The sequence below is a fragment of the Fukomys damarensis genome, unplaced genomic scaffold (assembly GCF_012274545.1).
Source record: "Fukomys damarensis isolate Sample0158 unplaced genomic scaffold, DMR_v1.0_HiC HiC_scaffold_32, whole genome shotgun sequence".
In the NCBI taxonomy this organism is placed as follows: Eukaryota; Metazoa; Chordata; class Mammalia; order Rodentia; family Bathyergidae; genus Fukomys; species Fukomys damarensis.
In genome coordinates, this window is record NW_022900944.1 from 9,648,291 (window position 1) to 9,673,794 (window position 25,504).

At 45.9% G+C, this 25,504-nt stretch overlaps 1 protein-coding gene across 2 annotated transcripts; it reads right to left on the reverse strand.

Moving 5' to 3' along the window:
* Positions 1–15,153: 15,153 nt before the first annotated feature.
* Herpud1 (homocysteine inducible ER protein with ubiquitin like domain 1) lies at positions 15,154–25,226 on the reverse strand. Of its 2 annotated transcripts, none has more exons than XM_010638927.3 (8): positions 24,941–25,226; positions 22,339–22,416; positions 22,167–22,238; positions 20,794–20,924; positions 18,376–18,498; positions 17,503–17,853; positions 16,214–16,319; positions 15,154–15,401 (listed from the first exon to the last, which is right to left on the reverse strand). In XM_010638927.3, the coding sequence occupies exons 1-8, from the start codon at positions 25,085–25,087 to the stop codon at positions 15,237–15,239; spliced, it is 1,173 nt and encodes a 390-aa protein (XP_010637229.1). In that variant the 5' UTR covers positions 25,088–25,226; the 3' UTR covers positions 15,154–15,236. The 2 variants fall into 2 exon arrangements, with proteins under 2 accessions (XP_010637229.1, XP_010637228.1); XM_010638926.3 differs by having other exon boundaries at positions 22,167–22,241.
* Between the last annotated feature and the right edge of the window lie 278 nt (positions 25,227–25,504).

Sequence of the window (25,504 nt, forward strand, 5' to 3'; positions counted from 1 at the left end):
CATTTGAACAATCGAAAGCCTCTAATGTTCTCCCTGGCTTTCCATGCTATACAATCTGCATCTGTGACACCATCTTGCATGCCCCCAGCAGCACATGGCTCAATCCTTGGGATGTTCTGCTTTAGAGAGCTTTGCATTTAGCCTCCCCATATACTTGTTGTTTTGAATAAAAGGCTGAGGCTCCAAGAGCACAGGGGAGCCAGGCAAGGTCACACAGCAGTCAGGGACAGAGTGCTTCCAACCTGGGCTCTAATTTTGGCCCCTGCCTGGGCATTCAGGGCCTGAGACACAAAGCTGCACTCTCCAATCTGCCCTCCTTGGAGTTCCCCGCTCTCCCCCATCACCTGTCTCTGGGATGGAATGTGCTGAGGGGCTCTCCTGGTGGGTAGCTCAGGCCCTAACGCCAGCCCCCCCTCAAAGGCATCACTGTCACTGTAGTTGCCCAGAATCAGAATTTTCTGGGTATCTAGACCGCTTGGGCCATGTGGCTCCCAGAAAGGAGAGGAGGAAGAATACCGTGGAGGAAGTACCTGCATGGCCAGGCTTAGACCATCACAGAAGCCCAAGGACAGCCAGGAGGAGGCCAGGGGAACACACAGAGGGCAGTGACAGGTGCACCTTGGAAGGTCTGGGGGCCTGGATCTGGGGACAGGGGCAGTGCAGACTGCCCTGTTAGCCCCCCCTCGTGTGCTCGGTTGGTGACAGGAGCCGCTGACGATGACCACAGCTCTCGGCGCCCTTTGTGGGCAGCCCAGCCTGGCCAGCCTCTCTCATTCCGAGTTCTCAGCTGTGCCAACCCCCTGACATGTGGCCTTGTTCACCCTGAGTGAGCTTCCCTGCTGTCTGAGTTTTTGTATTATCCATACTGTTTTTAAAAATAGGAGACAAGAGCCACACAACGGAGATGCAGAGGAAAGGCAATGAGACTGCTGGCTGGGCCTCCCCTCCTAAAGCCACCTGTTGGGGTGCAGTGGTGGGCAAAGCCTTCGCTCCTCGGCGCATTCATTCAGTCCTCAGATGTTTCCTGAGCACCCCCCCCACCACCGCGGGCTGGGCAGGGGCCCAGGGGTGGGAACCACAGGTGTGAATGAGGTGTGTACGCCCTGTTTCATCTCCACCCTGGCACCAGGAAGCCCCGGGTTATTTGCTGGATAACAACTCCCACGGGTTATGGGCTGTGGCTGGGCAAGTCTTCACATGGTTGGCTCTTGGCACGTAGTTGGGTGCGTGACAAATGCCTGTCGAGTGGGGTCTGCGATGTCCACAGACAGCAGGCGGTCGGCGGAGGGCCAAGTGAGCCCACTCAGCCCTTCTCACAAAGCAGCTCAGCCCCATATTTGCTCGCAGTCGGGGCCTAGGCTGCCCAGAAGCATACAGAGCAGGCTGAGCCCCGCAATTTCCCGAGGTTCAGAGAAGTTCACCTACTCACCCTGGGCACCAACCACCATGGGCCTCACTCACCAGGGCAGAGGCTACAGGATGCTGGCTTCCTATAGACTGGGTGGGAGCCACCACCATTCCAGGACTATGAGGATATCCTGGTGGCTGTTGTCCTCCTGGGTGTGTTTATGTTCCACTCCTGGGGCCGCAGAGGACAATGACCGAGGGTGCCCTGGCTGGTCCCCCACCTATAGCGCAGCCCAGGCAAGGGCCTGGCAGCTGCCATGAGACCCATGGGACCATGGATTTCAAACAAAATAAAGCAGATAGAAGCAACTCCAAGCCCAGAAGGGAAATTTAGGAGCCGGAGTCTTATACTCTTAAAATTAATAATCATAAAAATATCAACTATATTTTCAATTTATGAGTACCTTTTTGGGTATAATCTCATTTAGTGCTTTTTGTTGTTTTTTTAATGTTTTGTATTGTGGTAAAATTAAACCAAACCCTTAGACTTTACCACATTAGCCATTTTAAGCTGTACAGTTCAGCAGCAGTTAGCACAGTCACAGTGCTGTGCAACCATTGATCTAACTGAAGAATATTTTCCCCACCCCAGAAGGGAACCTCATGCCCCCCAAAACAGGCGCTCCCCATCCTGTGCTCCTGTCCCTGTGGATTTCCCTCTTCTGATCCTGTTCTGTACCTGGAATCTTATCATAGGCGGTCCTTTGTTGCTGGATTTCTTCATTTGTGTGTTTTCAAGGACTATCCATGTTGAAGCAGGTAACAGTGCTCCCTTCCTTCTTATGGCTGAATCATATTCCATTCACTGACCTCCACACATTTGGGCTGTTTCCTTCCTTACTGAATCTTCTAACCAGCCCCAGGGGCCTCAGTTGCCCCTGTTTTGTGGATTACACAGTGAGGTGGAACGACATCAAACAACAGGACCAAGGTCACACAGGGGTGAAAAGCTTGGATTAAAATGGCTGAGACCTGGTTCCCTAATTCTCTTGGGAAGAGTCCATCCTAGTATTATGGACAGCTAGGTTACAGGCAGTCAGACAGGGCTGGGCCACAGGGGGAGTCAGTGCAGAGGATGAGAACACATCACAGCTGTAAGGTAAACACATGGAATGGAGCCCCTGTGGTTGAATCCTGGTGACTTTAGAACAGGGAGTGACTTCGATGAACTTTGTAAGATTCACGAGATGGGTCTATACAATATCTACATGTCAATTAAGCATGTAGATTAAAACATTTTAGAAAGAGGGAGAAAAACCAGACTGACAGACACATGCACACACATGTGCATGTACACACACACACACACACACACACACATACTGCTTCTCACCACACAATGTCCTGTACTGCAAGGCCATTATGGGATGCAGACCCTTGACCTCAGACCAGGAAGTGAGCCAAAATAAGCCTATTCTCCTTATACCCTAGTCTGTGATATTGTGTTATTAACAATGGAAAGTGGACACATAGTGACTTCTGGGGCCATGTGTGCCAGGATGAGAGGTCAGCAGCTGGAACAAGAAGTCCTCCCTCCCAGAGGCCAGGAGAGCCCAGTCCTTCAGCTGGAAGAAGGGGAGGAGTTGTGTCCTCCTGTTTGCATCCAGGCTGAAGGAGGGATCAGCATTCCAGAGCTGGGTCAGTGACCCGGAGAAACACAACAGAGCTCTCTGGCCAGCACTGCAGCTCAAACCCAGACAGGGTCAATAAACAAGAGGCAATAAACAAAATAAAACAAAACAAAAAACCAAGCTTAATACTCAGCGCTTAACTCTTCCCAATTATTTCCCTGCAGTTTATTACTCGGCACGGTTGAGGTCACTGACATCTGCTGGATCTCTTACCAGCTTGCTGTAACCCTTACCAACTCTGCATCACCTGAAATTTACACTGGAGAAATTGACAAATGCTTCCCGCCCCTCTCCCAGGAGCTGTTGGTAACCTTTACCAGCACGCCACTGAGGAGGGGTCCCCAAACCTAGATTTTACCAACATCCTGCCCCGCTGTGTTCCGCCCATCAGCCAAGGCGTCTTCTTCCCTCTCTGCCTCGGGGACCTTCCCTGGTTTCTTCACTTGGACTCTAAATTCTTCCTCACCTCTTTTGTCTATATTCATATAGTTAACTTTGTATTTTAGCTACTTCCCCCAACCTGGGAATTTTAAAAAATATTTATTACAAATATAATTCATGTTCATTTATGGGAAAAAAATCAGACAAAGTGCAAAAAAATGATATAACCAGTGACTCCACCCACCTCCCTAGTGATGGCTGCTGTTTGTGTCCCTTTGAACACTTTGCCTTGTGCCTATGTGACAGTCATTTTTAGTGAGCTCATATTATTACAGACAGCTAAATTAGATAGAAATACAATAGGCAGCCAGGTAAGGCTAGGTCCTTGAGTTAAGACAAAGCTGAAACACATTATATGTGGTTGGAAACGCATCCATTGGAGACTGGGCCTCAAAATAAAGACAAAATGACTAGGCCTATATGCTTCCCCAAGGGACGAGATAAGTAGTAACACTGGGCCTAATAAAGTCTAGATAGACATCAGTCACCCCATGGTGACCAAGATCCCCAAACTCATCATTTCCTAGAAAAAGTCTTTGTTCTCTCTGTGCACACTTGTTCTAGGACTTATTTCCCCACTGGATCACTATTACCTAAGCAACTATACTTGTAACCTTATTGATTGATCATAGCTTTAACCCACATTTTACCCACATGGATTTTGCTCTATAAAGCTTTCCCTGTGAAGTGGGGTCCCTGGCTACCAATCTGGGACCCTTCCTGACTCTCAGGAGCTAACCTCTCAATAAAAATTTTCCTACTCTTAATCTACGTTACTCCTAGAATTCATTCTTTGATTTAATTTTTTATTTTCATGTTTTGGTACCAGGGATCAAACTCAGGAACTTGTGCTTACAAAGCAGGTGGCAGAACCACTGAGCTAAATCCCCAGCCCCATTCTTTGATTTTAGAGAACACAAACTTGGTGTATCAGACATCTAACAGATTGGGAAATACAATATACTCATATTCCCTCTCCTGTCTCAGTAATATTTACAGGTTCCTGGAATTAGACTAGAGCCTAGAGAGGTGGGCATTATTCAACCCACTGCGGTGTTATTGAAGGTTTTGTGTCCTTCATAGCCATGGGAGATCAGTTCTGGGGTCCATGTGAATACTAAAGTCCAAAGAGACTCGGTCCCTTATATAAATGGCATGGTATTTGCATAAAACCCAGTACATCTTCCTGTATGCTTTATCACCTCTAGATTACTTGTAATACCTAATGCAATGTAAATAATTTTGATGCTGTATCATTTAGGGAATGACTAGGAAGAAAAGTCTGTAGATATCTGGTACAGATGCAATCACAGTAGTGGTGCAGAACAGCAAGAATAAAGCTCTTTTTTTAGAAAATATTTTCCACCTGAGGTGGGCTGGGTCTGTGAATACAGAACACGTGGCTGAGGAAGAGGACCGCACCATGACGCCGTTCCTGTAAAGCACACAATATGACAACACCCCAGACAGACAGCACATGGTTCACCTAATTGCCTGAGGCAGGGGTCAGGGAGATGGCGTCACCACTGAGACCCTGGGCAGTGCGTAGCTCCCCACAGTCAGGCACAGGTAGAGCTTGGCCACACTCCGGGAGGTCTCTAAAGGAGCAGAACCATGGGATGACATCAGCTGCATGAGAGCAGAATCTGGGCCACTCCATGGCTGTACTTGGTGAGAGACCCTCGAGGCCTTGGTGTCTTCCCAGCAGTGCGGGATGAGATGGGATATTAATGCAGAGAGCTGAGCCCATCTCCCTGGCCCACAGGCAGCTACTTCATCCTGTGGCTTCTCCTCAGCCTCTCCAGGCCAGGAGGAAGCTCTGCCTACAAACACCAATTGCTCTTGAAGCTTTGGTCTGCTAAGGCTGCTGGGATAGGGCTGCCCATGGAGGGGGGTAGGTGTTGCCCTGCGGAGGGCCTCAGGGAGTTTTTGGGGATAGAAGGAATGCAAGAAGGACCCAGGATTCCTGCTGACCACTGCTGCCACCACCAGGCTGGTCTTGGGATGCTAGTCCCCATCCATGGGATCCCCCTTTCCCTGCCTTGGGGCTCAGAGGGACCCATTCCTCACAAGCCAGGGCAGAGCCTGAGGATAGGCAGTGCACTGAACAGACGCTGGGCTGCAGGAGGGAACAGCAGATAACCACAGAACCCAACAGAGTCCTCTAGAGCAGGACTGAGCACCAGTACCTGGTTGGACCAGGAGAACCCTTACCCCAGCACCCTATATAGAGTTTGCCCTAAGTCCTAACCACCCTGTAACAACGGGTCCGCTTCTGGGCCCCAGGCCTTCCACAAAGCCTCATCCAGGGCCTCCTGGTTAATTCAAGGGCCTGGAGAGGGGTAGGGAAGATGGACACAGGGCAGAGAGGAACTCAAAGGCCTCTGGTGTCACACTCTGAGCAGATGTTGCAGGACCAAGTTCAGGGGTGGAGAAGACTCCGAGACAGCTGCCGGGGGAGGAGCACAAGGCTGGCAGAGGCTGTCTCCTCTTAGGCCCCTGGGGTCTGGGGACGAGCCAGCTCCAGACTTCCTGCTCAGCCCAGGCCCTCCTGACAGTGCTGAGTGCCAGGAGAAAAAGCAGCAGCAACTAAAAATGTGACAGCCCCTCAAAAATGTGACACACCAAGAACCGCTCTTCCCATTGCCTGCCCAGACAGACAGGTGCATACACGCGCACAGAGGGCCTTACAGGCACAGATCTGCACGCGCTGCTGCACACGATGCCCTCCTGCCTCTGCCCGAGACATCCACACACCTACACAACACATGCACACCTGGAGCACACTCATGCAGACGGCTCACTATTAACCGGTGTTAAAAACCACTTTCTTTGCCGGGGATTTGGCTCAGTGGTTCCGACATCTGCTTCACAAGTGCAAGGACCGGAGTTCGATCCCCGGTACCAACCCCCCCCAAAAAAAACCAAAATAAAACAAAAAAAAAAACCCCACCAACCAAACAAAAAAACCCGGTTGAATTGACTCTGAATTCAGAGCTTTTAGCCAGTAGTGCTTTTAGCATGTCCATGATGAAGGAACCACAGTCACTATTTCTTTTTTATTTCTGCATACACTACGGACTCTAATTTACTTAACCTTTCAAAATGACTTGCCCTTTAACTTTATATCTTCATTTTAAGTGGAAAAATACATTCGTCTTGCGCATTCAAAAAGAACACGCTTGATAAATGAAAGCGTTCCTCCCTCTAGCAAGGTCTTGCCTCTGCCTCCCCTTTGGGAAGCACGCCGCTATTTCCTGGGAGCCTCGTGAACCCTGTGTGGTGGCAGAGCAGGATTCATGTCGCAGGGCTAGGTCATCAAGGAGCGAGCAGATCAGAGAGGTGGCAGGCTCCACAGCTGGGTCCAAACCAGCCTCTCTGCCCCACAGACCACTGCCTTCTCCTTGGGGACAACCCTCGTGGCCGTTACTGAGCCAGGTCCTTGGGTCCTGCAGATGGCAGAAAGGAGACACAGACCTAAGGCTATCAAGCTTTCTACGGGATTGGGACTGCCGGAGCCAGAAGGGGGCGACAGCTCTGACAAAGGCCAGGTCCGGGTTCCCGGAACAAAGAAAGCGGTAGTACAGAAAAGGTCCCCACCAAAAGTTCTCAATCAGGTCCTACTTTTGCAAATAAGGGATTTCGGCTTGCTGAGAGTGTCTGGTCCTGACCAGCCAGGGCCTGAGCTCAAACGCGGGCAGCTGGGACTACAGGGCTGCTGCTTGCCATCATCAGTTAGTCGGATGTCTGTCACTCTCGTTTTTTACACTCCAGGGCTGCGTGTGAGCCTTGGGTCCCCATCGGTGTCCTTATTCTGCTCTAATGTGAACTCATAAAACAGGCCCGAGCCCTGCGGACCCCTCCCAGCATGTGATTGGTCTGTTCCCTGCTGGTTGGTTCCCCGCCCTCTGGTGGCCTCCCGGGACCAGCGCCTCTCAGCCCCAACTCCGGACCTGTTCCCTTCTGGCACTACCGCAAGGGGGCGCACGCCAGTAAATCCCTCCCACTACTCCACCGCACCCCCACCCCGGGCTGGCGACCTCTGCTATTCCTCCCCTCTTTTCCCTCCACATTTTCTGGCAAGGGTCTTCCCCCTGCGTCTCAGCCCCTCAGTCATGCGTCACTTCCCAGGGATGTGTTCTGACAAATGCAGCATTAGGAGATTTTGTCGTTGTGAAAACGAAATGGAGCGGCAAACTAAGGCAACAGAATCTATAGGGCCATCATCTCATTTGTGGTCCTTGTACATGTGCTCTGTCATTGGCCAAAATGGCTGTACTTGGGTTATTTCTCCTCCTTCATAAAAGGCCAGCTCTAAAGCACATGCCATAAGACTACTGTCCCCTCCCTGATCTCCCCATCTCGCTTTGACTAAGACTTGAATTCCTTACTTTAGCCTGTGATACCTTACAGGATCTGTTCCATCCTCACCTGGTCTTCATCTCCCATCAGGTCTTTTGGCCCAGCCTCAGCCACCTCCACCACGCAGGACATAGGGTACCAAGCTCATTACTACCCAGGGAGCTTTGCAATTCAGGCCCTTTCCAGTTGGGCGGTTCCTCCCCCAGATCTTTGCTTGGTTTGCACTGTTCCTCGCTGAGATGTCACCTCCTCAAAGGCCTGCTGCTTTGATCACTGTCTAACCACTTGCTCTTTTCCGAAACCACCATCTAAAACAGCATTCCCTGTCCCATTATTCCTTCTTCCTTTCGTGACTTTTCCCCCCTAGCACTTGTCATTTTATGTTCTCCTGTTCTCATTAGAGTCTATGGCACACACATTTGCAGCCAAGTCAGTGCTTGGATATCACCAAGTTGGAGACAGCTGCCCTCGTCCCAACCCCCAGGTCTCCTTGCCACTTAAATCCTATTCTATCCTAGTGATGTCCTTCCACTCCCTGGAATAGTAATGCTCAGGCCTCGCTGAAGATGCCCATACACCTTTGGTCTCAGGCACAGCAGAAGAGGCCCCTGACACTGAGCAAGTGACACAGTCTGGAGCAGCCCCTCATTGGCCAGTGTGCCAGTTCATAAGAGCTCAGCTGCACAACCTCCAGAGCCAGGACTGCATCAGCCAGCTGTCAGCGTTCTCCCAGAGAAGCAGAAGCAACAGGATGAGGTGTGTGCATGCATGTGTGCGTGCATGCGTGCGTGTGTGGGGGTGTCTTTGCTGTTGTAAGTTTGGAAGATCTAGAATTGCAGTGCGGGTTGGCAATCTAGGGCCCCAGACAGGAGTGGGAGCAGAGACTACAGGCTTAATTGCTTCTTCCTCAAGGATTCCTCAGCTATGTCATTGAGCTAAGTGAGCTAATTGGATGAGGCCTGGCCTGTTTATTGAGGACCATATCCTTGACTTCAGACTGGTTGCAGGTGTTAATCACATTGCAAATATTGAGATGAGCATGTGGGTAACTGGGCCAAGCCGAGTGGAGCATAGCTGACACTCGCAGTCCACTTTTTGTCACCTGGACACCCATATGCATCTCCTTAAGCCACATGTACTCTCCAGATAAAGATAATTAACAGTTATGTTGTCACCTAACATGGCACAATTGTTCTGCTTAGACTGGGAAACACGCCAACCTTTTCCCCTAGAAGAGGATGCAAAGTCCTTGGGTAATGGTCACTCTTCTCCCTGGTGTCCTCTAGCTTAAATTCTGGGAGATAATTATTAATTACACTTCATGTCAGATGGTAAAGGGGTAAGAGAGGGAAGAAAACAAAAATATTATACATATATATACACATATAAGCTTGTATATAAGATAATCATAACAAAAAAAGGAAGAAAAATGCTTGATGATTGTAATTGGTATTTACAACTACCTTTTACTGCCTATCCCAAGTTCCTTTACCTTCAGCCACTGGTGGCTCCCCATCTGTCAGGGGACTGAAACCTTCTTTCCACAAGGGCCTGGGCCATCCGCAGTTCAGCCCAAATCACACTCTTGTAGTTTCCCTTGAACTCTAATAACAGAGTTTGGCAGGACTAAGACACCTGAGGGATCACCTGTGTCCCAGACATCCTCTTCCTCACTTCCCTTGGGCAGTGGTAGGTTGATTTCCTCTCGATGGTCACCCTACCTCTAGAGTAGCTCCCTTCTTGGCCTGTCATTTCAGAAGTGTGCGAAGCCCAAAGCAGACAGGTGGCTGTCTGAACTCCCAGTCCCTTGGACAGTTGTGTCTTCTGGTGGAGCATTCCTCCCTGAGATTGTAGGCTGAGTTATGTCCCCAGACATAGTGCATTTCCTGTTGCTATAACTATGTGCCATAGATGGGATAGTTTATAAAGAATAGAGGTATATTTGGCTCACAGTCCTGAAAGCTGGAGAGTTCGATGTCAAGATGCCAGCATCTGATCAAGGAGCCTTCTTGCTCTGTTGTAACTTGAAAGGGGGCATCTTGTGGTGAGAAAGAGCAAGGAAGCTAAGGTTCAAGTCCCTTTTCCTCTTCATAGAAAGCCACCCATTCTATCCTGAGGTTCTATCCTCAGGACCTCATCTAACCCCAGTTACCTTCTAAAGGCTCCACCTCCAAATGCTGTAACATATGAATGTGAGGAGTAAGTTTCCAACATAGGACTTTTGGGGGACATGTTTGGACCACACAGTACTCCACAAATTTGTGTCCATACAGAACCTCAGAATGTGTCCTTAAATGAAAATGGGGCCTTTGCAGATTAGGTGTCCTAAGATGGCTGCATGAAGACACAGACACAGGAAGAGGGAAAAGACTGGGCAGTGATAGAGGCAGAAAATGGAGTAGTGCAGCTACAATCTAGAAAGTACCAAGGAGTTTGGCGACTCCCAGAAGCAGGAAGGCTACTAAACAGACCCTCCCACCTGAGAAGGAAACAGCCCCACCAACACCTGGATGTTAAACTTCAAGCCCCCAGAGCTGTGAGAGAGGACTTTCTGCTGTTTTAAGCCATCCTGTTTGTGTGAGTCTCTTATAGCAGCCCAAGAAATCTAATGTGCTCCAGATGAACTAAGACCTCCAGGCCTGCAGAATATAAGCCTGCTGAGAAGAGAAGCAAAAACATTGGAGAAACAGCATCACATGTCAGATGCTGAGTTAGAGGATACAAAACCTCCTGGAAGATATTGTCCCAACCTTGCAAGGTGCTGCCACATGGCTGGCAATGAAGTTGAATCTTCCAAAGGCAAACCCACTGCTCCATCAGGCCAGCTGCTTCAGGACACTAATTTTTATTCCTTTCTTAGGGCTTCTATAATAAATCATCATAAATGATGGGAGGGGACTTGATATAAGAGACTTGCTTCCCCACAGTTCTACCAGCTGGAAGGCGAAATTGAGAGGTGGGATGAAGTTTCTAGAGAATAATCTTCCTTGCCTCTTCTGGCATCTGGTGGCTGTTGGCAGTCCTGCTTGGCTGATGAGAGTGCAGTCTCGGTCTCTGCCTGTCTTCATTACTGCACTTCATCTTCTAATTCCCTTCTTCTTGTAAAGCCATCCAACATGACCTCATCTTAACTTTAATTATCTCCAAAAATATCCTAGTGCCAAATAAAGTCACACGGACAGATCCCAGGTGACCATACATTTTGGTGGACACTATTCAACCAAGTACACTAGGAATACAATAAGCCAGCAAATTCCACAGACGTAGACTCACTGCCACACTTATTTGCTGTGAAGAGAGTTCCTTGACTCTCTTCAAACTGTGTGGAATCTCAGAGTGACGGAAAAGGCATTTGGGGAATGCCACGGATGATGGTTTTGGCAAAAACACTGTGTTCAGGGAAGGTAAATCCACATCCAGAGGAACTATTTCTACCAATAAGAACAGATGCTTCCCCTTCCATAATGGTGGCAGTCCAACGTAATAAGCCTGCCACCAAGTAGCTAGCTGATCTTCCTGGGGAATGGGACTGTATCAGGGACTTAGCACCATCTCAGCTGCTGGCAGACTGGGCACTCAGCAGTGGCTGTAGCCAGGTTGGCCTTGGTGAGCGGAAATCTACTTTGCTAAGCCGAGGTCTAACCTTCATCCATGCCACCATGGCCCTTTATTTATGAGTTCATTGGGCAATGACTGGAGTGGCGAGAGAAAGAGGATGACTGGTATCCATCAAACAGGCCATCCTGTCCACTATTAAAAGCCTCCTCATCTAAGGTTACCTTTTAGTAAGAATTCACACTGGATACAAATATCTTTATGTTCCTCACCTATCCTAAAGTCTGTCTATACGCCCCTTTCCCAGACCTCGTCGCCAATTTTTCAATAATTTCCTTCCAAATCCAAGACTAACCAGCCAGGCCATTAACCACAGGCCATGAATCAGTACAAATTTGAACATCTGGCTATTTCTCCCTCCAAGCAAAGGGCACAGTCAGATGCACTGCTCAAAGTTCTGCCCACTAGATTCTCCTTTACCACTGTCTTTCAAGGACGTCCCACAAAGGAGCTATAATGTTACAGCTGGCCACTCTCAGGTAGTTCCTGCCTGTCACACAGAACCATCCATAAACCAGACCTGAGTCTTCCCTTCCTCTGGCAGTGATCAAAGGGAATTCCCCAGGAGGCCATATGGGCAGGCCAGGAGAGAGAAGGCAGTGTAGCCGGGGTGGAGACCGTGGACATTGGCCACTTCTTGTATCCTGTACCTTCAGAGCCTGATGGTATATACTCCACTGACAGAGTACTGCTTGGCGCACCCAGCTGTGTGTTCTGACCGGTCAGCTAACACTGAGTTTATGATGGGCAGGGGGCTCAGGTCATGTCAACTTCGTGGTCTATGGTTAAGAAGACTTCAGCCTTCACAGGGTGCAGTAGCAAGTAAAAAGCTTGTCTCTCACAGTGACAGTAGGCTTTGCTCCAAAACTCACTTTGGTTTACTTTTGGGTCTATGTTTCAGCCAGTCAAGAGACTGGTCACTGTCAGAACCCATCCTAACCCTTCACACCAAAGTACTGCATTAAGAATCTCTGCTTAGTGAGCCCACATCAATAAATTCAGCTAGAGCCAACTTCATGTTCCTTCTCCGTTACCCCACATCCTTAATATCCAGAAGACACCTTCAAGGTTGGGAATTCGCTTTGTGTAATAATTCAGCCACTTCCAAATGAGACTTTGGCCTTGACTTTCAGAAATCTCCACAGCTACTCAGGACTGGAGGGTTTCTTTTGCGGGCAGATATGGCTTTCAGGTCATTTATGGAGAACTTCAGCGGGGAATGTGAAGCCCTGGGCTCACCCTTTTCTCATTGAAAGGCCTGAAGAGCAAAACTGAGGTTTCTCTGAAGAAAGAAATTAGGCCTGGGCACTGCAGCATCACTTCCTCCCACCTGCCCTGAAATTTCATGCTTGTCTGGCGAGTCCTCGGTCATGTAAGCTGATCACTTGCATTCAGCAGAAAATACAAATACCGTAGGCCCCCTTATCTATGGTGTCAGTTATCTACAGCCAGCCATGGTCTAAAAATTACTACTACTACTAAAATTACCAAATGGAAATTCTAGAACAGCGTTTTTAAAGTGCACACCAGTCTGAGTAGTATGATGAAAGTGCACATTGTCTCACAGTAACCATGCACTTAGCCATCTTGGTTAAGAGATGGGTTTGATACTAGGGAGCGTCTCAATCACCTTCACAGGTAAGGGGGGGATTATTTATTGTTTAGTGGTACTCTGTGAACTTCATTTGTCCCACAATTCTGGAAAAGATGGCCCCATTTGTGTTCAGGAAGCAAAGAGGGCCGCAGTCATGTTCGTCACCCAATGCAGTTTGTAAATAAAACCAAAATATTGCCAAATGCTTCTGCTGGTGAACCGAATTATTTGCAAACAAAAGCATTTATGAGCTGGGGTACTACTGTACTTGCTACTTGTTTTTGCTGGTAGGGATATGACTGATAGATTCTGGTGACAAGAATGATCCTAGAGAAACAGAATCTTAAGGATGAATTTGCTAAATTGGGGGTCATCTGGGGTTCCTGAAATTGGTTCTCTAATCTGATTAGATGTAACAGCACTGGTGACCATTTCCAGGAGTAGAGGACCCTGGTCAGCCATGGCATGACTGGACAATAGAAACACGCAAAATATCACCATTGGATTCTCCTAGTGGAATCCTTATATTCTGGGTGACCTTGTATTTCATGGCTTAGAACATTTTAGTTAAAGGTACATAAAATTGGCTGGCACTCTAGGTTTGGGGGCCATGCAGTAGGGAGTTGAACTCTCAAAACCCAACACCACAGGGAGGAAGAAGTGTATGGTTCTATTCCTGTACAGACAGGAGATGGGTACTGCCAGCTGCCTGAGACTCACGCCTCTTGCCAAAGGGTGATGGCTTCGCCTCTGAAAAGCAACAGGCTTTCCCACCCAAGACTTTATGAATTCTTAATTGCTTTCTTCAAACACCAAGCAAAATCATGGCTGTGCTTTGCTCCTGCTGGGTGCTTCTCTCCTGCTTCCCAAACCCTTCCCTTCATTTCATACCCACTTCATTTCACACTCACTTTCTTGCCCATAAATCTCTTCAAACTCCAATCTCATGCCCTCATCTTCTTTCCAGCAGATAGCATTTTTTACAGTTTGTCAATATTATCACTGCCTTTTTATAGCTACTCTGTTCCTGAGGCATGCTATTTTTTTTTTTTTAACTTTTTGGCATTTTTTACATTTTGAGATTTTAATCTTGGTGGGTTCCTATATAAGTCAGTGATGTTTAAATTAGGAAATGAGAGCAAACTACAGGTATAGTCTTAGGGGGCCAGGGATACAACTCAGTGGCGTCACACCTGCCTGGTAAGGGCAAGGTCCTGAGTTTGATCCTCAGGACTGATAAACAAACCAAAAGGAAAACAGGAGTAGTCTTACTAAATTAAAACGTTCATGGCCTGGTCAGGGGTGTTGCTCAGTGGCAGACAGGCTTGCCTAGCATGTGAAAGGCCCTGGATTGGATCCCTAGTACAAAAAGAACAAAAGGAAAAGGTTGGAAGGGGAGGGAAAAGAGGAAAAAAAACAAAAACAAAAACAAAACAAAAAAAACAAACCTTTCATGGCCTTGCCTTATCACTCTTCACTGGTACAAACAGACCTTTTATAAAAGCAGCATTCAGGTCACTTGAAAATTAGCAATGTGACTGTTAACTACCCAGTGATGATGGACACAGGGAAGGGCTAAGATAACAGCAGTCCCTGCCATAGTAATTCATAGCAAAACTTTATTGAACAGAAAACCCGGCAAAGGTTTCTACCTCTGCAAAGGTCCTCTGGGTTTAAAGTAAGCACTGCATTTTAAAAAGCAATTATATATAAGTCTTTCCTAGAAAAGTCCTGCTAACATGTCTAGCAATTTCCCTGATTATATAAAGTAGTACACTTAGTGTAATTTAAACATTCCAACAGGAATCAAATCGTACCAGCAGAACCATTTCTGCATCTATGACTTCTATGTACAAACATACATGCAGACATACATCTGGGAAAGTTCCTCAGGCATAAACATGCGACATCTAATGCCGTCTACTTACAATGCTTAATAAACTATATACAGTATATATTAAAGCTCTTCAGAATAAAGACATGAGAAGCCCTGGGTATTTTTGTTCATCAGTTTGTATCATGGCTTCCTATCTTTCTGCTTTTGCTTCGACACAAAAGCATATTGTCATCCTTACGGGTATTTTGTAACAACTCTGTGTCACGTCGTGTCCAGGTGGGGAAATCCAGCTGGTCAGAAATCCAGTCCACGCCCGTCCATGCCTCTAGCCCTGAGAGCTTAAGTGCCATCAGTTTGCTATGGCTGGAGGGCCTTCCGGAAGAAGAGAGGCAAAGAAAGTCTTGAAGACAAGCCATGCTGTGCTCATAAATGAAGGGCTGGTCTGCTCGGCATCCGGGGCTTCCCGGTCTAGGGGGAGGCGGTTGGGGTCTTCGGCTTCAGAATCAGTGCCTTCCTACCAGTAGTGAAACACAAGGAGAAAACAATTAGGGCCATGATGAGCTTCCAGTCACACAGAGAGGGAAGGCTAAGTTCCTGGCCCTGGTACTATGCGCCAGGTGGCCAGACAGGGTGGTCACCCTGGCCCTGGGATGACGATATTCTCCCCTCCCAAGAGCTCTTCTCAAGCTTCCACAGCATGACTGTGCTGCTGCCTTCATGCAGTTTGTATCAGAGCAGCAAGTATCAGAGCAAGTTCCTGATGTTCAACAATTATTAAACTAGTAATTAACTATTTCATTAAATATAGATATTCTAATTTTAGCAGTTCTGAGTTAAGAAAACAATGAAAACCCAGAGGTCTAAAAATGTAATACAAAGACAATTTTGGTTATCAAAGTATTCCTTTAGAATCATGCATTAACGTGACTTATAAAAATTCTGTTTCTGTGGTTCTAGCACCTGCCTCCCAAGAGCAAGGGTCCCAGTTCAAGCACTGGTACCAAAAAAAGAAAAAGAAAGAAAAGCTATCCATTAGCAGTTTCCATCACAGAACACAGTTACTGACCACTGAATCCCAAAAGGTGAGCCTAAAAAACATTACTTCCATATGCAAAAAGGCAACTGACACATGACAAATACATGATGGATTTTAGGGCATGTTGAAAGTTTTAAAATATCTGCTACTGTAAGAATAAACTGAAAGAAATCATGAAATCCCTAACCTAATAAAATGGTCAACAACACAGCTGGAGATCTCAAGGTTAAGGATTGGAGAGGCTGCCATAGGACATGCAGCTCACCCAGGCTCCAGCAGAGGCTCCGTACCTGTGAGTTGTTGTTCGGGTCCTGATTCACGGCTTCTGGAGGAGGAACATCATTGGGGATGTTCTGGACAGGCCTCTGTCTAAACGGAAACCACCCAACATGGTGCCTTTAAAAGAAGCACATAAAGCCCATCTTAGCCAACATCACAGTGGGGTCCACACAAGAATCGAAGCTCTGCTCCTCTAATCACAGCAGCACCCTATTAGCTACATGTGCAAAGCCATCTGTCACACTGTCAAGACCTTTGCATGGGCCTGTGTTTCACTCATCAGTAACAAAATAGCACCCGGCACATAGGAAGTGTTTAGTTGATGCCAATTTATCTAAAAACTAAGTCTTACACTTGACAACCTGAATAGAGAGGGTAAAACACACTGATACACAAAGAAGTGTGTGTGTGTGTGTGTGTGTGTGTGTAAATCATAGTATAAAAAGGACCCAAATTTGATCACTTACATACATAATCCTAGGGACTACAGAAAAACTGACTAAAAGCTTTATTTGGAAAATCTAATTAAATTCAAGTCTTCAAATGTGACAAAATATTAAGTGAGTGTAGATACATGTTATGTTAAATATGTCCCTATTTTCTCTTTTTAAAAATTAAGATAAAAAAATCAATTTGTAGTGTAAAGGAAAAAATCAGTTTCAAGCACAAAGATCTGTCACTCTAGGCTAGGCTTTCTCCACTCTGGCACTAGTGACACACTGAGCAGGATATTTACTGTGGGAGCTGCCCTGTGTCCTGCGCCCTACAGGAAATTAAGCAGCCTCTCTTGTTCTACCTCTAGCAGGGGGCAGCTGTGACCACCAAATGACATTGCCAAATGTCCCCTGGGGGTAGGTAAAGAATTATCCCCAGTTGGGTAATACTGTCCTACTCCACAGCTGAAGTCAAACATCAGGTCTGCAAAGGTTCCCTGGACCTTCAAGGTTATGCTAACACTGCCTCACCTTCATCCTGGAAGGCCTGTAACCTGACAGAGACAAACATGTTCTTATTCAAAACAAATACAATATGGCTATGTTGTTGTCATTTATGAGCCTGAAAGCTAATTTATCTAGAAGAAAAAGGAATATTCCTTTTGTATTATTACATGATAAATGTGTTCTGGGGAATACACAACCAAGCCATGAAGTCCTTGAAGTGCCAGAACAACATACTAAACAAATCTTCAATAACTGAAGACTACTCAAAACAGAAAATCTATACTTGATTTGAATCACAGAACAGTGTAATTTGCAGAAAAAGGAAAGGAAAAAAAAAAGGAAAGAAACCATCTGCTTACAGGTACATAACAACGGTGGCCCCCATGACCATGAGGAATCTGCTCAGGGAGGAGTAGAAGTAGAGGATACTGAGAAAAACTGAAAATGTAGCTGCTGAATAGGTCCAGTCCAACCAGTCTCGATTAATCTCATCATCTTCTTCCACAATAGGGCCACCTTGTGCATTCATCCGCAAATTCTGATTGGCTCCAGGATTAATAACCACTTGAGGAGCTGCATTCTGATTGGCTGGCTGGTTTTCAGCAGGAAACTGGTTGTGAATAGGGGCTGGAGCAGGTGTAGAGACCACAGGTATCTCTTGGGCACTTGGTGGTGGGACAAAAGCTCCTGATGCCGCAGTGGCAGCTAAACTAAAATAAAAGCAATAGAGGCAGATTCTGTTGAGAGCAAAGAACTTTGAAGATTATAATGTTATTTACACAGGAGTCTTTTACTATTAACAATTTTAAGTAGGTATAGTTACACATGACTTCTCTTCAACTTTGTGAAGAACTTCTTTACTAAGAGTTGTATCTATAAGCCACATGGTAAATTTCATCTGGAGTTATATATCAAGGCCATTATAAAATTATAGTGCATTAACAAATTAAAATTTACACACAACTTTAAAGACGCCACAAGTTAAAAAGGAAATAACTTATACTAAATAAAGGCATTAACTTATGTATCGGACAGAAGCATCCAGGCATCAATATATAGAGAAAGTAGCAGGTATCACTTCTGCTCTTCTCCACCCACAGAACCATGAAGGACAGGCTCTGCAACGACTGACACAAATACATTCATCCCTCCACCCGGAACTTCACAGCATGCATGGGATTTCCCTCAGTTCCCGGACCACAGTCACACCCAGGGTAGCAGAAAGGACTCACTACTGCATGTAGTACTGTCGTGCATAGATCTGCTGGAACCAGGAAAGCTGCAGCCACCCATAGGTTGTGTAGCCAGAGAAACCAGGCCCCAGACCTTGGAACGCCTGCGGGACAGCTTCAGGCCTATACACAGATTAAAACAAAACAACTCCTTTGAGTTGGCTGAGTATAAATAACTAAAAACTAAATTATAATCAGAACTCAAATCGGGAGAGAGAAGAATAAGCCGTAAGGCAGTGACGTGCTAGGTAACTATCCGACATGCTGCATAACAAGTTCCCCCTACCGTGGTCCAGATCCCACTGGAAACAAGAGCCTTGTCCTGCACTAGGTTCTCATCAGGCCATCGGCAGGGGACTGCTACACACTTTATGCACAGATGTACAAACAAGCTGAACCTTTCCAGGTGATTAGATTTCCACCCCATTTTGAAGAAATCTCTGCCCTTCTCCCAATGCCTGCTTCTCCCACCCCTCCGTATGAATCTAAACTGGGTCAGGGTGAGTTAGGAGTGCATGTGGGACCTCCTGCATAACTACTGACCATTTGGTGACCATTTGGTATATAGATTGATGGGACTCCAAAAATCTCGTGAGAAAGAATCTCACCCCCATTCTAGAGGGGAGCCCAAATAGTCATAAAAGACATGGGCTTTGCATGAGGTCACTGAGCTGGTAAGGACAGGGCCGCATGGGACACCTGGCTTGTTAGATGCCAAACTCATGTTTTTTGGCTGAGCAACAGCTGTCACCTGCTTGCAGCAGGCACATGAGGGTCATCTTGTGCTTTGTGCCTCTTTAGCAGGGACTCCTCTGGCAGCAGTTCACAAGAGTGAAGTCATAACAGAATCGCAGGGAGATTAGAGATCATCCCGAAGGTTACTTCACATCTTTAAGCAGAGTTGTATATGCTAGCTGTTCAAATAAATTTTACTAAATGAAATCAACAAGCTTATACATAGGGATACTCAAGCAGGAGATATAGCACTCAAATTCTCTAGTTGTATAGCTGGAAGAAGGGAGGCAGTTTTGTTTTTCTATCCAATAATGTATTCAATTATCCAGTGTACAGGCTGACAGTCATTTATTTAACCAATATTCTGAAACAGAATTCCAAAACGTCTTTGGATGATACTGTGATCATTTAAAAAAGTTATGGTGCATGGAAATGAAATAATAAAGGTTTTTAAATTTTTTGTTGGACCGGATGATGATGATGGTATTGCTATGCATGATAGCTAAAAGCTTTCTAGAACTGTATACTAAAGCACGGAAGGGTGGAAAAATGGTATAACAGAGAATTCCTTTTGAATACTTCCAAACAAAGGGAGCAGCTGGGTATGGTGGCACATGCTGTAATCCCAGCACTCAAGAGGGTGAAGCAGGAGGATCACTGCAAGTTCAAGGCCAGCCTAGACTACATAGGGGGTTCAAGGCCAGCCTGGACTACATAGGGAGACCACGTCACAGACAAAATACAACAGCTGGGTGTGGTGGTGCACTCCTGTGATCCCAGCACTCAGGAGGTTGAAACAGCAGGATCAATGAGTTTGAGGCCGGCTTGGGCTACATAATGAATTCAAGGTCAGCCTGGACCACACACCAATATCCTGTCTTTAAAAAAAAAAAAAAAAAAAAAAAAAGAGCCATAGATGAGGTAAGTGTGGCAAAACTGATTATTAAACCTGGATGACAATGTAGAGATTCCTTATATAGCTCCTTCTTCTTTCCTGCAAAGTTGAAATTTCCTTTAAGGAGAAAAAAGTACTCCATCTTTAATACCTGAGTTAAATGTAGAAACTATGAGGAAAAGGACAGGAGAACTCAAGAGTTACAAAATTTTAACTTGTACTTAGCATATTACTTTTTCCGAAAATCATTTTTAAAACAAGGTGATCCAAGAGCTATAAAATCCAAACATCAGCGCATGTAATCACTTCCAGCTTTGATCTAAAGATAAAAACGAATTGTGCTGAAGAAGTGGCTTTCCCCTAGTGCTGCCAACACGGTCCTTGGCAAAACACTTCACCTGTTCCCTTCACCTTTTAACTCCCTGTTATAAGCAAAAGCACAAAGCTGTTCAGCAAAACAGCTGCACAGTGCTTACAACAGCTGGGTTTTCTGCAGCAAGCTAATTTCCCACGGTGAGGGCAGGCAAGTGGAGGGCACCATGAGAAACACCCACGTGGCCAACTAAAATGCTTATATTTTCAATACACGCATTTCTTCCTTTTTAAAAAATGTTTCTAAAAGGCTGTGTATTAAGAAAAGATAAACAATCATCTTTAAAGTGACACTTTTTATAAAGCAAAACTGCACATCTTATTGCTCTCTGATTACACATGTGTAAATAGTTTATTCTTAAATTGATGCAAACAAGGGACATATTGCATAAACCTGGTTCTTTATTAACACTCACCTTGAGGCGTTCTCCCATCCAGAGGGAGAAAGGTTCTGAAGAACTTCCCTTTGCCGTACACCATCACTTGAGGAATCCCCAAGATACTGTCCCTGATTAGGTCCCTGGGGCTGCTCTGTGGATTCGGCAACCTGAGTGAGATATGGATATCAGAACAAAGGACCTGATGCAACTGTCTGAAATAGGGCTAAAAAAATCCTTCTGCTGTATACGGCTCATGACCCTGCCCTCACCCCTAAGCCTGGAAAATTAAATAGATTCAGTGTTACTCCAAAAATAACAACACAATAAATAAATAAATATGCAATTTTCAATATATAGATACTAGGGCTGGGGAATGTGGCTCAGTGGGAGTGTACTTGCCCAGCACGTGTGAGGCTGGGTATACATTAAAAATTGAGGCATTTTTCTGAAAGTACTTATGCTTGCAGTTTCCGAGGAAGGTATCATCAGTGGAAAAGCTTCCTGATAGTGTTCTACACATCTAGTGGTACTAAACTTACTAACCCTCAAAATTAAATTGGACCAAGATTTATAAGTAAAACCCAGCTAGCAACCTAAGGGAGAGAATTTTCGATGTTCAGCTATTTTGGGAAGCACAATTGTAATACAAATTTAGAGTTACCACCGCATTAGAAGATTAATAACTATATATTCAAATAAATGCTGTGAATGGAAAATAAATGTTTGTAAACTGTAAAACACAAATGAGAACCAAGACCTGTCATGCAAAGGTACAAGATCCCAATAATGAATGTAACTATACTGTATACCTAAAATGTACCAATGAACTCAATGAGGAAAAAAACCCTGTAAAACACGTCTTTCTTTAAGATCACATACTAAACACTGGTTTTTTCCTATTCAAATAAATAATTGTGATAAAAATTTCCAAAAATATATATTCAGTCTATACCATCCTGCCCAATCTGGTCTGATCTTAGAAGCTAAGGAGAGTCGGGCCTGGTTAGTACTTGGAAGGGAGAAATATATATTCATTTTTTTACTCTTTATAAAAAGTAATGTTTCCTCAGAAGAAACTTGCTTGGTGCCAAATTCAGTAAGAACCCATTTTCAAGTGCCCTGCTAGTTCAGTCTTCTAGGTGCACAGTAACCCTGGTCAGATTATATCCCAGAAGTCAGTGTAAGGTAAGCTCCACTTTCCCACAAGTGCCAACCATAGTTTACTGTCGCTATGGTGAGCACTCCTTTATGTTGGTAACAGTTTCTAATTCCTGATACACCCTCAGAAAGAAACAAAATATTACTTAGTAAAAAGCTACAAAACCATTGTTAAGAATCTCTTTCTACCTTCCTTTATTCCTCCCTTGACTATGAAAGACACAAACTGTTACAATCATGAAAGTACATACCTTTATGCTGGTTTCTGACATTTTTGAGGCAATCTTTACATTGCATACCAGATGCAAAACATGTCGTTTTTCCTGCTAAAAGCAACAAAGAAATGCCTTAAGACCTTAGCAATTCAACCTAGCAGAATGCTTTAAAACATTCCAAAATTAATGTGTAAGTAACACTAAGTACCTTTGGAAGCAAGTCCCTGAGACACTGGTGATCTGACAACAGCTTCCCAGAATAAATTAACCTTTGGTCTTCTGGACGCTGATGGTAGAAAGAAAGAATAACACAAGTCAACACTTAGCTTGACAAGTTTCCAAACACAGATGGAATTGTTTCATGCAAATAATCTGGATATGTATATTTTCCTCCAGCATCATAGGAAAACTGAAAGACCTCACTTATTACACAACTTTTATTTAGAAAGTGCTTAACTTTAAACTGATCTCTAACATGCAATTAAACATAGCATGGCAAATTATCTCCAGTCCACAAAAATTATGGCAACATACTTGACTTAATTCCCAGGAAGACTGCCTTCTGCCACTAAAAACCCAAACTGGGTTTGTGTTTTTCTTTAAAAACCCAAACTGTATTTGGGGCTCCTAGCAAATAACTATAATACGAGGTTTGATCTCAGAGAAAACTTAGAAGATTTCCATGTTAGGTCTTCACCCAAACCACCTAAATATTGCCTCATTAGCATGAAGCAACTCTAAAATAAGCCACAGAGGATTTCTTGACATTCAAATGTAGTTATAAACAGGACGTGTGGGTAACATTTCACACAATCACCGCATAAGAATTAGTATCCCTAAAGTAAGGGGGAAGAGTCTGAGAAATTAACTCATGCAAAGTTGCCTGCTGTAAAAGTGGCTTTAAAGTCATGGGCATGCAACACATTTTTATACAAACCTTACCTTTAAAACTATTTTAACTCCTTTTTAAACTGTGCTTTAACCAATGGTTTCAAATTATGTACACCAGCGTCAATACACTGAAGACCAACTTGGTGATTGATCGCTCTTGCCAAAATAATCAATTAAGCAAAACTTGGAATAAAACTAGACATTCTCACCAAATAACCTGAGATTGTGAAGCAGGCTGTTTAAAACACATTAAAAAAACCCTGCATTTACTTATCGACATGAGGACTTTTTGACACTATGTACAAAATATACTGTGTAAAAATATACTGAATGCTGTGTTCCCTACTATTCTCCTGACTGACATTACAGGTAAATATTATACACATGAATTCACAAGTTGTAAATACTGTTGTAAATGTGGAGTCAACCACCAAACAAACAAACAACAAAAAAAGTTTGAAAACCACTGCTCCCTATGGATTTCAATTGTTTCCCCGAGGCCTGAATTGGCAGCCCTTACCTACAAGTCTGACTGGAAAAAACAAATACATTAAGCAGACAATATAAAGGAGAACTTCTCACATTATGCCATTTTATACTACAGAAAATGTTTCCACCATAACAATTTTTAAGCATAGATTTGTGTACCTGAGGAGATCTTTTATTTACAATCTAGGGCTTCAGACTCAAGAAACTGGAGTAATGTTTCTCAAGGGAAAGTCCTCCAAAAAAGGCCTTTTATGAATGATGCAACCACAGACTAGCCAGCTGTGCGCATAACAGCAGGTCTCTCAGCAACAAATGCCACCTGGGCAGTGCCGAGGTGAATTCTACAGGGCACTCGAACTGGAGCCGATCCAATAAATGAGGAACACCCAGGACAACAACTCAGAAGGAAAACTCACTTCTACATTCTTCATAATATGGAACAAAACTAAACTGACACATTCATTACTACAGACTAAAGGCTTCAGACAAGAATGCACATTTTCCTCCTTCTGCTGCCCGGATGCCCTCTCCTGTGTGATCGAGAATTACACTCGTGGGCAGCAGAGAACACTGCTGACACTTACATAATATCAGAGTACAAAGTAAATACGGAAAGGTCCGGCGCACAGCCTCGTCACGTGGTTGGAAGGGAGGGAGGGAGGGAGGAAGGGCGGTGCTCAGAGTGCTGCTGACAGCTGTGTCCACCAAAACAAAGCGAGGAAGTCTCCCTAATCCAGGAACCAGTCTTCAAACCAGTCTCAGAGCAACTGCTTCCTTCTTAAATCGCCCTTTGCTAAAAAGTACACAGGGCTCCTCTTGGATCTAAGAAATGGGTCGAGTCCAGAGCGACAGGGAGGGGCAGCCAGAGGAAGGTGGACGGACAGGGCAAGATCCACGTCTCGCTCTGGGCGTGGGACCTGGGCGCCCGCTGATTCTCCAGCCTGGGGTGCACACCGGGACTCTCTTCTCCCAGCTGCGAGGCTACATTCAGAAAACTCCTTTCTCACCATTAAAAAAAAAATCTCTATGATGCAAGCCTCATCAGAATACCTAGTCGCCTAGTTGTTTGAGGGAAACTGAGGCTTGGAGGGTGAAATGACTCATCCAAGGTCAAACTGCTATTTTCCTGGTTTGGCTAAGGCTGGACGCCACATCTGGAAGACGAGGGAGGGGTCTGGGGAGTGGCGCCAGGCCGTGACAGCCTTGGGGTTTGAGGATCGCGGGGAGGCGAGGTGATTGGGGTCGGCAGCCCATCGGGAAGGAGTGACGGCGGCTTAGAACGAGATGACAGCCACTGGGTAGGGCAGGAAGCGGGGACCACAGCCCTGCGAGGGTGACCAGGCGGGTACAGGCAGTCTGGGTTCAGCCGGCGGAGGGCGAGGCTACAGGAAAGCGGAGGTGGACGTGGCACCCCCAGGGGCCCCTCTCACCGGGCGCTCGGGGTAGACGCGGCTCAGGTGGGCCTTGAGGTGCCCCACGCTCCAGCTGCGGTCGCCGCTCAGCTCCAAGTCGCGGTGACGCTGGTTCGGGCTCTTCACTAGGAGCGTGACCGGCTCCGAGTCGGGCTCAGGTTCCATGTCCACGGCGCTACGGGCTCGGCTAAGCTCCGAGATAACACGAAGGGGCGTCTCAACCGCTCAACGAGCAGCAAGGACAGTTCAAGTCTTTGGGGCGCGTACCCTGACCTCCTGCGCCTTTTATAGACGCTCCTTGGCCAGGGCCGCAGATAGAACTCTTTGTGGCTGCCACCTATTGGCTGAGGCAGAAGTCACTGATCAACGTGGCCCAATCAGCGCTGGGAACTAGGCTGTGGAAGGGCGGGATGACGACGTGAGCGCGGGCTGATGTAACTCGCGGCCTGTATGTCATCCAGAGTCTGGGCTGCAGACCCGAAGCCTGGATTCAGCGGCCATATATGGGTTTGCTGCGGCTTGCAGGGGGTCCGGCACTTTGGAGACCCGGCTTCCTATCTCGGATTGCTGAAGGCGCCTGAG